The following is a 17,786-nucleotide window of genomic DNA, read 5'->3' on the forward strand; positions in this document are numbered from 1 at the left end:
AAGGTTTAGGTACGCAGCATGGAAAAGGAAAGGCAAATTCAGAACAATATGAAATAAAGAGGAATATAAAAGAAGTGAAAGCTCGTCAAAAAGAATAAAGCCACATGGCTTATCACCCCTAATACTGCTGATCGTCTCCGATGTTTACTTGTTAGAAGACAAGATGGCAATGGCTGTTCAAAGATACTTGAGAACCATTACAGTTGCCATCAACATTAGCCTCCCCCCCCCCCCCCCCCCCCCCCCACCCACCCACAATGCTTTCTTAATTACGACTTGTAAGGTGCAAGCCGCAAGAACACATTAATTTGGTGTGAATTGATTAAGAGAACATTTATTGCAGTTTTTGTTTAAAAAGTCCAAAGAATAACACCCAGTTGCTTCATGACGTCGATCAGTTATGACATTGGAACTAATAGAATAAAATGTCACCTCTAGGATAGCTTTGGCTTCATGATCAAATGTTTTGCAAAGAATCTCATAACTCTTCTCAACTCCTATCTGCACAAAACCGCACAAATAACCTCAAGTTTTTTTAAAATAAACAAATAAATAAGAAAGGCAACATAATGTAATGGACTGATAATTCCATACCAATGGATCAACTCTTGATTGTGAAACAGCTGATATTACGTATCTACTCACCAATTCTAGTAAGAAAATGTCAAGCAGAAATGGAAAAAATCGATTGTGGATATGGCATGAAGGCAAATAACGAAATCATAAACTAAACTTGGCATGATGAGAAAAAAATGATTTCCACATTCAGCAAACACCAATTTGTTTCTAATGATTATAATTGAGGTTCCCAATGACCAGATTGTCTTTTAGATGTCATATGTTAGTCCACCTCTATGGCCTCTTCTATGTACAGGCTAGGTGCCCAAACCAGCGACACATGAACCAGAAATTGATGGCATTGACAGATTGGTCTACTGAATGTCTCAGTTCTTTTATTTACTAATCCTAACTTTATTGAAGAAAAAGGGGAAGGATAAATGTCACTCACTAGTTTCTAAGGATAGACGTTGTGAATTGACTTGAACAGCATTAGTTACTCTTTGTCCAAGTCTCAAACATTTACACCACTGATTTTTTTTTTATTTCCTGGTGGGTAAACTACATCAGAACGCAAAATAAGCAGCTAAGCCTTAGAAAAAGAATGCCATCAAGTTTCTTCTATGTTTGTTTCTTGTGGCGTGAAGCATGAAGGAGTGGTGTTAAGTGTCTATTATGTGAAGAAAGAATTGAGTGGACTTTCATGAGGTAGTAATTATCTTCCTTGCATTAAGGATCAGCATGTCTTCTGAGAAGTGGATGCTTATATAATAAAACTAAAATTTACCTCAACTTATTCAGATAGAAGTTCATAGCTAATGAGTTTGCTTTTTGAACAGTTAGGATCACAGCACCCATGGGATTCTGCAAAAAATGGAAATGCTAATTAATGATAATAAGCAAGGCAATGGTAAATTCATAAGTTTGTAGAGAAAAATACATAAACAGTATTAGAAAAAAGAAAGTTCTTTAGAGTGTCATATGACGATGGCTTTCAAATATTATTGCACAGGGTACTGTTTTATTCAGAGTATTCTTCAAATCATCACCATAAATAGATTATAAGCATAATTCAGCACCTTCTGGGCAATGAGCTCAATTAGTTGCATTAGAAATTTCCCCAGCCCCTTCGCTTGGACACGAGGCTCAAGCTGTAATTCATATACATGAACAGGTATCTCCTCCTCTAGAGTAAAGCGGTAGTGTACAAATCCAACCATGTGTTCCTTATCTTCTATGCAACTCGTATAAGTTTGTTCCCTTTCTGTCTTATAGGTACATTCATTTGGAATCTCATGCACAAATATATATAGCGTGCTTCTGGGACAACCATTTCCCTACGCTTGACCTTCTCTTCTATTGGCCAATCGGATCCATATGGCTCCTCCATATTGTCCTGAAGATTTTGAGATGTTAGCCAATTGTGCTCATGCAGAAACAAAAATGTAATAATACATTAATATATACATACATAAAAGCATATGTATCTTTCTCATTCGACATGGTTAAGTTATGTATGAAATAGTCAGCCTCATATTACCTTAAGGAGGCTCATAATGTAATACTTGATAGGCAAGGAGAGCTTATCCCCGCACTCCACTTTCAAGTGTACAGATAGTCCTAGAAAACAAATTAACATGGACCTTACAAGAAATATTCAAATTCGAACAACGATATCATAAGATTAACTTGGACAAAAAATAGATAAAGACAATACAGAAATCCTCAAAGATCACAAGCTCATTGCTCTTAAGGGAAAAAAAAAATTAAGAAGACGGTCTAGATGATAAACTTTTCCCATTTTTGTAGTTATGTATAAAATGATACCAGAGTCCAAAAATATACAAAGATAAGAAAACATGCAGACTGCAAACATCATAAAAGACTAGAAGTATCCATTAAAGAAATGTAGTTTCCCTATTTTCACTTTTGGGATGATAGATTATCAAAAAACATATGGCAAAATCACGTTAGAGAAAACAGAGAAAGTAATCCAATGCCAATGACCCACAAAAGTACGATGATTGTATTAAAAACATAATGAAAAACCCTTGTTCATAATATGTGGAATACAAGCTGGGGTATAAGTGAGACACCATTTTTGTTGTAGCTGTGGAAAGGCGGGAAAGAAGCAAGAGGCTCTTTATCAGCAGCGGCTGATTTGATACACTCATTGATCGCCTTCTTCTTCTCGAGAATCTACAAATACAAGACCCATATGTTAATCGTATAGAAGTGGCTCACACTTATGTAATTCATAGCTTTAATAGAAGCCTAGAAAATTTAATTTAGCTCTTTACACTTAACTCTCTTTTCTCTGTTGTTGTTGGAATGCTTACTGGGAAGCCTCTTCAACTTTATTGCTGCCGAAGAGCACGCTCAATTTATAAAACGCCAATTGTGATGGATTCAATTATATGAACAAATTTGACGATACAATTAAAACGAAAAATGATACATACATGGTATTTTCTTTTTATTTTTATATCTCGAGAGTTGAACCCAAGATCTCATTTTGGAGAGTGGGTGTTGTGCCAGCAAGTCACATGTCTCATTGGGGAAACATGGTATTTATATATACATATCTTCTTTATATAAATGCGTGAATCAAAAAAGCAATAGTATTTTTCGTCCAACTTTTTTCTGACAATTTTATCCCTTGTTTTTTCAGCAACTTCACATTTTGGTTCTCTTTCTCTATTTTTCATTTTACGATTTTGTCAACCTCCTTTCACTACCATAGTCTCTCTCTCTCTCTCTCTCTCTAGATTTTCCCCTTCTCTTAGGGGTGTGACGGTCTGGTCCGGTCCGGTCCGGTTTTGGACAAAATCTAGGATCAAACTGGTATGTACCAGTTTTGTATTTTTTAAAACTGATTACGCACCGGTTACCCTCCTAAACCGGTACTTCTGATTTTACCGGTTTCCTGTCCGGTCCGGTTTTCCGGTTTTTTAAAATGTAAGTTTCACAATTTGTCATTAAAAAAAAAAAAATTGATTTAAAAAAAAAAAACTGTTTTATACTTTTATTAATATATTAGACTATATAATAGTATTAATATTAGACTATTGGTATAGTTATAAATTATATATTAGTATTAGTTATAAACTATATATTTAATATTAGTGTTAGTTATAAACTTTTAGTGATTTAGTATTAACATTTTATGTAATAATTTATAAATTACAATAAGAAATTATTTCATATATGAATATATAAAATTATATATAAAAATTTCACATAAAAATTTATAATTATACATAATATATAAAACTCATATATATTAATATATATATAATATTTTGTATAAAACTTATATATACAATAATACAAATATTATTTTTTATATATATTTTTTATCAACCGATCCGGTCCGGTCCGGTCCAGTGTGTGGTTCCCTTCGTGTGTGGTTCTCTGGGATCCTAGTATTTGTTGAACTAAAATGGAGTTAGGCGCTGGCCGCAAAAGAGGGAGGCTCGAAGCTGCTTTGAATGGCAATGACGGTCTCAAAAAATGTAGATTTTAATGGTTTTTGTTTTGAATAATGATACTCTGCCAACTTTTTCTTGTGCTCTGATGGGGAAAGAGGGAAATTTTGAATCTTAAGCTTCGTTTTTGCTAAGGGGAGTGAAACAGGACATGAGAGTTTTTTTTTTTTTTTTTTTAAGCAAGTTAAGCATTGCATAGATAAACTGAATGGTTATAAGGATACAAGATTCAGTGGGGTGGGAGTCCCCAACAATCATCCCAAACACAACAAATTAGCACCAAAAATAAAAATAAAAAGCAGGTTATTAAGCCAAAAGCTTGATTCCAACCCATTCTCACAAGGGGAAGCTGCTCAAAAGCGGTTTTAATATAGCCTAATAAACAGACAATAAACCTACGACTAAAAGCTGCAATCGAGAGGGGTGCGCTGCATTTTGTTGATCTGGTCCAACTATAAGAGACTATCACGACCACATCATCTTAATCGTTGGTTAACAAAAACAGGAACATAGGAGAATAACAACCTGAAGATGGCCTGATACACCAGCGAAATACCACCACCGACGGTGGCACCACATTGAGGAAAAAGAAAGCACATGGATCTGAAAGATCCGAGGCCATTGGCCCTGACAGTGTCATGCATGGCGACATGAAACTCCCTATGGTGCAACGGTGCGTGAGGCCCATGTGCACTATAAGTCGCGCGTGAGCCACGCGTGCCACTCGTTTGGACATATTTCTTCCACCATCCGACAGATCGACGACTGGGGATTTCGTTGGAGGGGCGCGTGGTTGTCGAATATGGCTAGCAAGCAGCAAACCAGAAATAAACCTATAAACAAGGGTTAGGCAAACAAAAGGGGGATGAGACGAAGCTTCATCCCCCTAGGTGGAGATGCTGTGATGGCGGGCTATGGGGTAGAGAGAAATGGAGAGAAAATGAGGGCTTTTTTTCTTTTTCTTTTTTTTTTTTTTAATTGGGACATGAGAGTATTTATTCATGGTGTTTTAATTACTTCAACCCAGCGGAAACATAAATGAAGGAAAAAGAAAAAATTTTAATGGAACTATTATAGCTTTAGGCTTCCTTTGTGGTCTTCATGCTTTGGAACTAATGTTATGATCCTTAACAAAATTAATATCCAACAGTCTTAGGGCTTTTGGATCAATGGTTGGTTTTTTAATAATTGGTATCATAACAGGGACCACGTCACGAGTTCAAGTCACGGAGGGGACAATCTATATGCTGGACTAAAATATCGGATTTGAAAAGGGTTATATGATCTTTATGAGTGAAGCCGCCAAAAGGGAAAAGGCTATCACTGGGTCAGTGTTGATAAAGTGGGCCACCTTGGATGTCGAATTCGGAAGCATGGTGGAATGTTATGATTCTTAAGGTTAAATGTTTAACCAAATTAGTATCCAACAGTTCTAGGACTTTTGGATCAATGGTTGGGTCTTTAATAATTGGTATCCTTTGTTATGATCTTTATTATAGACCAACCAGAATGAATAGAAGATAAAACCAAATCAAACTGTAATGAGAGAATATTGAGATTGAATTACTAAGAAGATGAATCACGCCTTAGGATAGTTCGAGGCATCTCAATTCCTCCAAGTTCAACCAATACAATTTCCAGAATGAATTCTCGCTTCTCAGATTCTACCTCTATACCCACCCATCGACTCTAGACTCACCTCTTTGTGGACTTAGAAGAAAAGACAAATTCCCCCTGGTAAAGTTCTCTCATTTTCTACAATAGCTCCCAGCTATTGTCTTTTGTATTCGCCCCTACCCATTTAATGAGTACCTCTATTACTGCCATTTGCCCCAACTTCTTAAGCCAACGATCTACAATGGATTCAGGTTTCGGCATAATGCCCCCGGAGGATATGGGTGGCAGAGTAGGAAGAGGGTTGATATTAGCCCCAAGCTTCTTCTTTAAATAAGAAACATGGAATACAGGGTGAATCCTCGAGGTAGAGGGAAGATCGAGACGGTAAGCTACCAGACCCATTCATTGGACTACCCTGAAAGGTCCATAAAATTTGGGTGAGAGTTTGAGGTTATGGCAAACAGTCACCGATTTCTGGCAGTACGGTTGAAGGCAGAGCTAAACCCACTCCCCAACTTTGAGTTCTCTTTCAGTTCTTTTTCTATCTGCATATGATTTCATTCGATGTTGGGCTGTTGTTAGATTGTCTCTGCGCAAGCTATAAACATTATCTCTATTTCTCAACAACTGATCCACCACTTCAATGGCGGAAGTGCCTACCACATAAGAGAGGAGGTTGGGGGTGCATAGCCATATAAGGCTTCGAAAGGGCTGATCTTGGTAGGGGAGTGGTATGAGCTGTTGTACCACCACTCTGGCATGGGAAGCCACTGTGACCAACTCCTTGGTTTCTCACCAGCATAGAACCTAAGATAGCACTCTAGGCATTTGTTAAGGGCCTCTGTCTGGCCGTCTGATTGGGGATGGTAGGAGGAACTGTAGTGAAGTGAGGTCCTTTGTAGCTTGAATAAGGCCTGCTGGAAGGAACTTAGAAACACTGCATCTTTGTTGGACACTATGGTCCTGTGCCACCCCCTGAGCTGTGTAAGGGTGAGCTAGAGGTAGGAAATGCTCGTATTTAGTGAACCTATCAACAACCACTAAAATCACATTAAATCCTTGGGACACTGGTAAACCCTCCATGAAGTCAAGGGAAATATCAGTTCAGGCTTGATGTGGGATGGGTAAAGGATACAATAAGTTTGCTGGAAGGGTAGTCTCAATTTTGTTCACTTGGAATATGTCACACTCACGGACCAATTTCTTAATGTCTCTCTTCATCCTTGTCCAATAAAAATCTGCCTTAGCCCTTTGATAAGTTTTAAGGAACCAAGCATGCCCAACTTGGGGGCTAGAATGCACATAATTTAGAACCTTTTCTTTGAAGGGAGACTTGGGTACCACCAATATTCTGCCCTTTTTTAGTATCAATCTCTGTTGCAAAGCGAAGCTCTTAGGTACCTCCTGCTTAGTACTTAGCTTGTGCAGCAACTTTGTCACTTCATTATAAAGCTCATAGTTCAGTTTGAGCTCTTCTACCCAATCTGTTGTAGGAAAAGAGATTAAGGTCAGAACTCCACCCCTCTCCATCTCTTCTTCTTCCCTTCCTGATAAGGCATCAACCACTCAATTTTCCTTATCCCTTTTGTCAATCACAAAAGTATGACCAGTAGCTTAGACAATCATTTTTGCTGAATTTCAGTTTCAATCTTTTGCTCCAACAGGAACTTAAGGGACTTCTAGTCAGTCCTAATAGCAAAGGCTTGCCCCAACAAATAGGGGCACCACTTCTAAACTGCAGTCACCACTGCTAGTATTTCCTTCTTGTAGGTAGAAAGCTGAGCCCTACCCTATAATGCTTACTCATCTTGGCAATGGGTTGTTGTTTGCATCAACACTGCACCCAAGCCATTACCACTGGGCATCACATTCAATAGTAAATCAAGTTTAGACCATCAAGCACGCTAACGAGGAATGGAATAAAACTGTCATCCCTTACCACTCTCAATGCCAAGGATAAAAAGGGATCAAACTATCTCCATCAAAAGATAGCCCTCCAAGATCTATTGTACAGAGAGGATGAGAGACTATGAGAGACTGTGAAACAAGCATATTATAGTGGACTCTCCTTTCTCCAAACCTTCGTGGACGTAAGCCAAGTGCCGAACCAAGTAAATATGTGTGTCTCCCTCTATTTATTTTCTCTACATTTACTTATTGCTCATTGCCATGGATGTACGCATCAAAGTCGAACTACGCGCTCGCATCTTATGCGGTCAAGTACACCTCCCACCACATCCGAGCTTCGTGTTTGCATTTTATGCGGTCGAGTACACCTATCACCACATCCGAGCTCCGTCCTCACATCTTACGCGGTCGAGTACACCTCCTGCCACTTCCAAGCTTCATGCTCGCATTTTATGCGGTTGAGTACATCACCTGCGACATCTAAGCTCCATGTTCGCATCTTACGCAGTTGAGTAAACCTCCTACCACATCCAAGCTCCGAGCTCGCATCTTACACTATCAAGTAAACCTCCTGCCACATCCGATCTTATGAAGTAAAGTATGCCTCCCACCACATTCGAGCTCATGGTCAAGTAAACCTCCCGCCACATTCGATCTTACGTGGTAAAGTATGCCTCCCGCCACATTCAAGCTCTGCACCCACATCTTGTGCGATCGAGTACATCGCCTGCCAAGGTCGAGCCCCGAGCTCCCACCTTACGTGGTTAAGCCTATCTCCTGCCAAAGTCGAGCTCTACGCTCACACCTTATGCAGTCGAGCCCATCTCCCGCCTAGTCTCGTGCTTGGAAATCTTTATCGCGTAATGTAAATGTAAAGCAAGTGATCCCCTCCCGAAATTTATTTTGTTACAGATTTACAGATTTCGAAGTGAATTGTCTTTAAGGATCGTGGGCTACTGGAAGTGATAAATATCCCAAACCCAAATAAATCAAGCCCAGCCCATCAAAGGGGCGGCCCCCACTAGAGGACAAATAAGAAGAGAGAGGAAAAAGAGACAAAGAGGGGACAAGGAAAAAAAGAGTGTTAGAGGGAAAAGAATGAATAGACGGAAAAGAAGAGAAAAGAGAAAAATGAGGGAAAACAAGTCAGGCACACTAACGAGGAGTTGAATAAAACTGTCATCCCTTACCACTCCCAAGGCCAAGGATAAAAAATGATCAAACCGGACTTCAACGAGGGGGACGGAGACTTCTTCTTCAGCTTCTTTAACCTCACGATAGGAGCTTCAGCAACGATATCTTCATCACAAGATAGTCCTCTGAGATCTAGTGTACAGTGAGGATGAGAGACTGTGAAACAAGCATATTAACGTCTTGTCCATCAATCCCGTCAATGAAACAAGGCATAACTTCCCAACATTGTAATTATATAATTAGATAAAACACTAACATGATGTGTACTTAAATTATTATTTTGTTGTTTATTATGGAGTGACAAGTAGCCAAGTAAGATCTAATTTACTATCATATCTGTACGTTTGTCCAATATCAACACTTATTACATATCATAATTATAGTTATTAATATGTTTTTTCTTATTATTTGTTTTTACAAGAAATTTTGATTTTTAAGAATATTTTTCATATTTTTACAACTAGACAAATATACATTACATATTGTGCCCTTACTAGTTTGTGTGTGTGTATATATATATATATATAGAAAAATCGTCATTAGAGGGTCGGCTCGGTTGAATAGCTAAATCGGGTCTAAATATTGGCCCAAGCCTGTGTTTCATAGTCCAAGCATTGTTAAAAATCTAAATATACAAAAATCGTAACAAATTCTTATCGAGTCGGATCATTAATTCAATCATCACGAGACAAAATCACATTTCGCACAAAAAGCCTAACAATATAATCAATAAAAAAAAACCCTGATCCTGTTTATTTTTACAATCATTCTCATATAATCTTATTATTATAATTTTTTTAAATTTTTACACAAAATAAAATAAAGTATTTAATTATTTTATATCTCAAAATAAAAATATTATAAAAAATATATATTCTAATAATATTTTATTTAATTTTTAACTATTATCTCAATTTATACCATTGCCAAAACAAACGTTATTCTTCTCCTCCCCCAAGTGTTCCGAACTGCTTTGTCCGAAATTACAGAACATATGACATACATAACATGCATCAATCATGATGGCTATGCGTATATACATACATGTATGCATTATTATGGGTCCATCGTATCATCCGACGAGCAAGTTGCGCGGCCGCCTGCAATCAATTGATTCAATTGCATTCCATCGATTTTGGTATGCTAGTGGCATGAATGAACCGACGTCATTTCGAAACAAGATGGCCTCTCAAAATGGCATGTTGGTCATTCAGAATTTTTGTTGCTAAAATGCCGATTCAAGTTATGGGATCATCGTGACTGCAAATTATTGTTGGTTACCTGCTGTTGTTTGGTTGCAGCAGTTGTGCATTCCATCTATGCTAGATGGCATGGATGTTGATTGTTGGTTCTCTGCTTCTGGCCTGGATATCATCTCTGTGCAAAATTTTCCATGGATCAAGCTCATCTTTCAGGAACTCCTTCTTGAATACTGGTGGGGCATTTATAGAAGCGTTAATTCTTTCTTGTTGGAATCTTTGGACGAGTTCAATTCGATAGTATTAGTTAGTCTTATGCGTTGAAAAATTTTTTTCTGTAATTGAAATTTAGGTGGAGCTCTTCGCAAGAGAAATGTCTTACTGGTTGTCGCCCACCCAGATGATGAGTCTATGTAAGCTTTAATGAAGTTTTAATTATTTGATAATTTTTTTATGATTATATATAACTAGTTTCAGCATACCGTTTTTGCCTTGCTATGTTGCTGTATGAAGGTGTTATTTCAAGTAAGAAGCCATCGATTGAACTGATGGTTTGAATTGGTTATGTGATTTTATCTTTCGTTGAAGTATGCAGGTTCTTTTCTCCGACAATAACCTTTCTGACTTCAAGAGGGCATAATCTGCACGTATTGTGCTTGTCAATGGGTAACACACATAAACCTACAAGTGATTCTTTCATGTCATTCTTTCACATTGAGATACATGTACTTGTGTATCAGCTTTGTGGTTTTAGAATTCACCTGCCATATTTGTAGAAAAGAAAGCGATCAACGCTCTAGCTATTTAAAAATTGTCTTGAAATTATATTGCTCCATCCATCCCATAATCGATTATGTACATATTTTTAGACTGTCCTAAAATCGATGATAGTTTCCAAAAATGAAAGTCTCATCCATTTTACTACCTATATCACTGTCAAATCTGAAACTACCTTATTTCAAAATTGAACTCACCCTTGTTTCAAACCTGCATCCGACTTTTCTTCGCCCATCCAAGGGAATTTTAGGAAGATTATTTGTTTCATTAAAATGTTTACTGTTGTTACTTTCATCTTTTACGGAGAGAGAGATTAAGAATTGCCCCTTGATATAGTTGTTATACCATATCCAACTAGTTTGTCAATAAGTTTGGCATTTACATGCTGGAAGTAGGTGGAGGTCGAGCTCTCACAAAATGTATGGGTCTCTTATACTTTATATGATTCTTTATCGTTCATTAGATTAGTTTAATCAGTTGCAAATAGTAGTGAACTTGGTTTTAGTTGCTATTAAAGTATCCTTCTTTGTAACTGATGACTCTCCTTTATTGTTTCACTGTCTTCTGTTTTAATGTGCAAGAGGTTCTTCATAAAAGGGGACTGTTTTGGGGCTTGGTGACTGTCTCCTAATTACAAGAAGTTTATGGTGTAGCCCATGGATCTTAATTGCAAATTCTGCTCAGAATGTTGTTTGAATTCCAATTTATGGATGGTTGTGGCCCATGAACTCTGCCTCAATTAATACTTCTTCTCCCCAGAAACCTGGGGTAGAGGTGGTTATGGATTCATGAGCCATTACCTGTGTTTGAGACTTGTTAATATGTCCTACGCATACCCAAACTTTCCGATCAATCCATTCCTATTTCAGGGGCATCTCTTTGTTAGGTAGGACCAGGGATCACTAATCAGTCGAATGAGTCCATCCCTAAATAAAATAAGTTAAAGCATCGATGTTCCAAGCTGCTTTCTCATTATATCTAAATTAATGTAGGCTAGTTTATTCCTTGATGGATAAGAATTCATCTATGGTATTTTCCTTTTTCTAGTTCCTTTTTTTTTGTTCGTCTTGTTACTTTACCATGTGGCAATTTTAATTGTGAATGTTTGTACCACAGTGTGTGTGTGTTGTTTTGTAAATTATCTGTAGACTTTTAGGGTGGGGAGCATGGGATCTTGTTCAATGATAATTATCCTTTAACATACTTTCCTGGTGATATCTCTTTTGCTTAGTTTCATTTATTTTGTAGGTGATGCTGATGGCAAGGGCAATATCAGAAAGGACGAGCTTTATCAGGCTTGTGCAATTCTCAAGGTGCTGTGCTGTGCTGTGCATCACAAAAGCGATGCTTTTTTCAAATTCACTTAAGAATTTAATATAAAATTCCAGTTCCAGACAAGAGTGGAGTGTTAATATAATGTTTAGAGCTAAACCCCAATCTCCCATCACATGCATGTCAAGCTAATATTTAATTTACTTTGATGGTGCCAACTTACTGTGGTATTGCTATAAGTCAGTCATATCAAGGATTATTAAGCAGAAAAAGTGAGGATTATTTTCTTCTATATCTAGCAAAAATATTTCATTCCCTCTTCAATAACCTTTTATCTTGAGGATGGCAAAAAAAGCAACGAATCGTCAGAACAAAAGAGAATGTTGCCAGTCAAAGAATTTCATCTAGGCATTGGCTTTGATTGCATATCCTCTAAAACTTCATATGCAGGTTCCACTTCAACAAGTGAAGATTATGGACCATCCAGATTTGCAGGTTGGTTATATTTCAATAACATTTTGGAAGAACCTATAAGTCTCTGTCATGTTTGAAATATTGTTTGAGTCACAGCTATAATCTGACATGGTGTCATTTTTAGGATGGTTTTGGCAGGGTTTGGAACCATACTTTACTGGCTAAGATTATTGAAGGGGAAATTATGAGTTATGGCATTGACTCGGTGAGATTGTTATCCCTATTACTGGTTAACTTTCTCCTTTCTTCATTTCTTATTTATTTATGGATGAGTTCCTTTCTTCATTTAATTTGTGATCTCAAAGATTTTTCTTTTTAATTCTTGTCACAAATTAGTGTTTATGTACACTAAGATCCCATTTTTCACGTGGGCTTTTCTCAGATTATTACTTTCGATAACTATGGTGTGTCGGGCCATTGTAATCATCGTGATGTGCATTATGGGGTATGGTAAGTTGAATTATGATTGCCGTATTTACATTATATCAACTTTTCCATGACCGCAAGAAATTTCCAAATTGTAGCCTTTATATCTTAGAGAAAATTATCGTAGTTTCTCATGAGTCCTATTAGGTACCAGTTCCTAAATACATTTTCTGTATGTCCGTTTGTCTACCTATTTTAATGAGTCATTGTGTGCCCACCCTAGATTTAGGCTTTGTTTGGATGTTGAGCTGAGCTCAGCTGAATTGAATTTTTTATGAATAGTAGTGAGTTGAGTAGTGGAGGGAGTTTTGTGGGGCTCATCTAAACTGAGTTAAAGTATGTTTAGATGTTAAGATGAATTTAGTATTTTTTATGGGAAATTGAAAAAGATTGTGGGTTCTACGTATAAAGATATTTTAAGTTGAAAAAGGTTGTGGGTCCTACATGTAAGAAGGTTTTGAGTTGAGATGAGTTTAATAATTTGAGAGTTGGGTGTTTGGATATTAGACTCAGATTAAAATTAGACTGAACTCAGCTGAGTTTGGAAACCAAAACCATTTACAGTAGGGCAGTGTTGATGCTTATGTTACTGTCACGTTTATACAATATGTTTTGAGATTTTTTTTTTCTTCATTGTGTCAGCAAGTTCTTGCATAATGGTCCAGGAAATAAAATCGAGGCCTGGGAACTTGTATGTTTTCTTCCTTCACCTTTATTCTCAGATATAATGTTTGATATCATTTTAAAAAACAACTTGCTTTTTTCAGGCATCTTGTTTAGAAGATCACAATTCTTGTGGTTTTTTAATTCATCGTCCTCAGGTCAGTACCAACACTTTGCGCAAGTATAGCGGACCACTTGATATCTGGTTGTTGATTATACATGCCATGCAACACTCGGGTGAAGTGATGCATTGCTTGCTAAATGAACAACCCCAGAAGAGCTTCCTCGCAATGGCACAACACTCAAGCGAATGGGTTTGGTATTTATTCTGTCCCTTTTCTTCCATCGAAAGTAAGAGAAGACCTTTCTTGTTAGGAGATGCACTTGCGTGCTATTTCAAATATACTGCCTTGCCTTTGATGTGAAACCGATGCCATTTTTATCAATCATAAGAAAATCCATATCTTGAATTTCCGTCTACTTTAACTGAACATATTTTAAGTTAAATGTGCCAATGAACATTTTTTATTTCTCTCAAAAGATGATCTTCTTCTACTCTGCAGGTTTCGCAAGCTTTTTGTAGCATTTTCCAGTTACACCTATGTGAACACGCTTAGAAAGATCAAATATATGTGACATAATTGCCTCTACCAGGAAAAGTTTGTTACCAGATTACAAACAATTCACGTTCAGGATACAACAAATTCACCAACTGTAGACAACAATTCTAAAGATTTTCCTTCAAAGATTATCTACAAAATTTTGTATGTGACTGAAAATAATGGGAGAATATAATGTTTAAATTCATGGGTTAAATCCTCTATTTATGGAGAATGCAATGGCACATTGTAAAAAGTCACAAGACTTTTGAACTGATAATCATAACGTTTCATTTAAAGAAGGGACATGCTTGATCAAGTGGATATGTGCCTCTCTTCCCAAGGGAGGTCACCGGTCCAACGGCACTTTCAGTTGAATTAATTTTTAAAGGATTGCACCCAATCAAGTGCCTCTTCAGACGGGTCGTACATACGGGTTTTGGGCCTAAGCCCACTGGCAGGATCTGTTCCATCCAAATCTAGCCCATGCCCTCAAAGTCAACATCCCTCTATCACTAAGCCATGCATCTGACTAGGCATAATAAAGGCACAAGAATGTATAATAAATCACATTCAATAAACCCATATATTTAATCTCATAATCTACCATAGATATAGCAATGTATGGAAGGTGTGGTGTGTTGGATGGGGTGTGCAAGAGAGGAAATGTATAATGAGTCATATATTCAATAAATCCACATATTTAATCTCACAATCTAGCATAATAAATATAACAATTTATGAAAGGTATGGTATGTTGGATGAGGCGTGCCAGAAGGGGATAGGTGATGTGGTTTCGTGGAATTTGATTGTGGCTTCTTATGATCAAGGCGACAACGCCAAAGAATGCACTAAAATGTATAATTGAATGATTGCGGATACTAGAATCTGTCCAAATGCAGTTAGCATTGTAAATACTCTTCCAGCGTGTGCTTCAGTGGGCGCTTGATCTCGGGGTAATGTTGTTCAGAGTAGGTTTAGTGGAGGATGCTTTTGTTCTGTTTGAGAAGATGCAGGAGGAGAAGAGCAAGTCGAATGTCGTAACATGGAGTGCGGCGATTGCCGGGTATGATCAAAGGTATATGACCATATTTCTGAGATGAGCTATGCTCTTCATGATGTTGAAAATGAGGAGAAGGGTACACAGCGAGATGTTGGTGCTTGCCTATGATAAGCATCCTAACATTTCGAGCACCTATCAGAATCACCAAGAACTTGCTGGTCTGTGGTGATTGCCACACTGCCATTACATATATATATATATATATATATATATATATCTCAATTGCTAGTATTCCACAATTCTCACCGACTTCCTATTATGATACAAAAATTCTTGACTAAACTCAGACGCACTAGAAGAGGAAGTTGGAATGAAATAGCAGGCTCTAATAATTAGGTTTTGGGTGAGGTATCTATTCAGGCTATTTAATGGCAGCAAAATGTGGTTTAATGGACAATTGCCTCCTCTAGTGATGATGTCCAACAAACTAAATGAATGACTAAACCAACATTGAACTGCAAAAGCCACCATCAGTGGACCATAGTTGTTGCCGCCAAGATCGTTCTCTAAGTCGTTCCGTTGTTCATTCTTCCTCAGTTCCTCCTCTTTCACAGAAGACACCGACAGTGGACCAAAGACAGCGCCGACGCACGTTGAGACCGATATGATTGATTTTCTCTCCCCAAACCCTCGGTTTCGACCAGTTCAACAGACCCGTGGCAGACATCAGCGGTGCTTGGTTTTGCGCCGAAACTGACACCGAACCCATCAGTGTACAGCCCTAATTATTGATAAGTAATTAACCAAATTGCACTTCATATTATTATAAGAGCTTATTTATTTTTTTGATAATATTATAAGAGTTTATTGAATGCATAAGTTAAGGAGAATTGCATTAAAGACCATTTTGCCTCAATTTAGCTTAAGATTCAAAATTTATGTTGTTTGATTTTTTCCACTAATTTGATAAAGTTTTGCATCTTTTGAACATATTTATATTCTTTTATTATGATTGTTATTATTTATATGACATTTTCAAGAGTTGATTAAACAATTAAAAACATCATCGTTTGGTTGCTCAGTTTAGATGAGATGTTTTGTTGAAATTTGAATAAAATATTATTATAATATTATTTTTATTTTAGAATTTGTAAAAAATTTAATTGTTTATTATATTTTGTATGAGAGTTTAAAAAAATTGTAATAATTATATAAGATAGATTAAATTAGATAGTTTGATTTTGTGTAACCAAACCAGCCTGCCTCCCAGCTAATATATAACTTAAATCTTTAAATTATTACATTTTCTTTCATTTTCAATTACAATAACTTATAAAATCACCAATTTAATTATTAAATTATTGTTTATTGATCATTTATGTCGTCAATTTGATGTGATCATGAATCTCGATAAAAATAAAATTTACGATATAATTTTGCAAAAGTGTTTAAATAAAAGAACGAATTTCTTTTAATTTACACTACAAATTTGGCAATTATAAACTTAAGACCATAAAAAAATAAGCACTTCTTATATATTTTAGAAGAGAAATTATATTATTAAGCCAGTGTGTAGAATATGCTTAGTAAATTAATATGTACCTGACATAATTTAATTTAAAAGATAAATTTGAAAATTTAAAGGTCATTTTGGCAACACAACTGTTCTAAAGTATTTTTAGATATTTTTAGATATTTCATTTCTACATGTCATTCAAGCATAAAATAATTTTCGATTTCAAATTTTTAACTTTTTCATCTAATCATTACAATTTTTAAAAACTTTTAAACAAAACATAAAAAATAATACAAATTTTTTAAATTTTAAAATAAAAGTAATTATTAAAAATATATTCAAACAATTTTTTAATTTTATAATATTTATATTCAAATTTTTCTTTTACATTTTTTAAAATTCAATAAAATATCTTAACTCAAATTATTTCACTATTATTCACAAATATATTGAAATATTCTAAGTATTCAAACGGAGGCTAAATCTTAATAATTAAATATTATTATTTAAATGATATTGATAGTATGCTCTACATATTATTTGAAAATATAATAATTTATTTTAGAAACAAGATAAGTTTTTAATTAAATTATTTAAAAGGAAAAGACAAAATAAAGAGAGGAAAACAAAATAGGGGGGAAAAAAGAGAGAGAGAGAGGAGAAACTGTTGGTCCACCACCTCAATTCAGGAGCGCAGTTGCCCCCAAAGCCTACACAGGAAGTGTCGAGAGGAAAAGAGAAGGAAAAGAAAATCGAAGCAAAGGTACACACAATAGCAGCCGGCCGGCCACTACCGTCATCAGGTGCTTCCTCCTCCTCTTTTGTTTTTCTTATAGATATTTTTTTTAATTTTTTTTTGTCCTTTCCATTTCTGAACCCAAACATGCTTTTCGACCAAACCCCACACGAAATAATAAGTTACATTACAAAATATCAGATCTTTGTTTCCCTTGGTTTTTTTCGAAGGAATTGCTTTTAGCCTTAGAAACTGTGGTGGGATTGAATTCCGCACTTTGGGAAGCCCTCAAATGTGTAATGGGATTGGGGTTAGGGTTAGAGTTAGAGGTGTGAGAAAAGGAAATGGGATTCGCC

General features: G+C 36.3%; 1 protein-coding gene and 1 pseudogene across 3 annotated transcripts; one reads left to right on the top strand and one right to left on the bottom strand.

The window, feature by feature from the left end:
• Positions 1 to 303: 303 nt before the first annotated feature.
• LOC121242419 lies at positions 304 to 4,668 on the bottom strand (annotated as a pseudogene).
• A 5,053-nt stretch (positions 4,669 to 9,721) lies between these two features.
• Positions 9,722 to 14,404, top strand: LOC121242517 (N-acetylglucosaminyl-phosphatidylinositol de-N-acetylase-like). Of its 3 annotated transcripts, none has more exons than XM_041140378.1 (11): positions 9,722 to 9,903; positions 10,070 to 10,200; positions 10,317 to 10,377; positions 10,560 to 10,630; positions 11,990 to 12,054; positions 12,464 to 12,508; positions 12,612 to 12,692; positions 12,870 to 12,937; positions 13,556 to 13,604; positions 13,735 to 13,895; positions 14,140 to 14,404. In XM_041140378.1, the coding sequence occupies exons 2-11, from the start codon at positions 10,092 to 10,094 to the stop codon at positions 14,210 to 14,212; spliced, it is 783 nt and encodes a 260-aa protein (XP_040996312.1). In that variant the 5' UTR covers positions 9,722 to 9,903; positions 10,070 to 10,091; the 3' UTR covers positions 14,213 to 14,404. The 3 variants fall into 3 exon arrangements, with proteins under 3 accessions (XP_040996312.1, XP_040996313.1, XP_040996311.1); XM_041140379.1 differs by having other exon boundaries at positions 9,727 to 9,903; positions 10,067 to 10,200; XM_041140377.1 differs by having other exon boundaries at positions 9,860 to 10,200.
• Positions 14,405 to 17,786: the final 3,382 nt, after the last annotated feature.

This window comes from Juglans microcarpa x Juglans regia, chromosome 8D, assembly GCF_004785595.1.
Source record: "Juglans microcarpa x Juglans regia isolate MS1-56 chromosome 8D, Jm3101_v1.0, whole genome shotgun sequence".
In the NCBI taxonomy this organism is placed as follows: domain Eukaryota; kingdom Viridiplantae; phylum Streptophyta; class Magnoliopsida; order Fagales; family Juglandaceae; genus Juglans; species Juglans microcarpa x Juglans regia.

What these genes read in the sequence shown, in the direction of transcription:
- LOC121242517 (XM_041140378.1), top strand. Translation starts at nt 10,092, where the DNA reads ATGGCATGGATGTTGATTGTTGGTTCTCTGCTTCTGGCCTGGATATCA. An exon ending in CGTATTGTGCTTGTCAATGG is followed by an intron (nt 10,631 to 11,989) that starts GTAACACACATA and finishes TTTATTTTGTAG; the next exon opens with GTGATGCTGATGGCAAGGGC. An exon ending in TGGACCATCCAGATTTGCAG is followed by an intron (nt 12,509 to 12,611) that starts GTTGGTTATATT and finishes TGTCATTTTTAG; the next exon opens with GATGGTTTTGGCAGGGTTTG.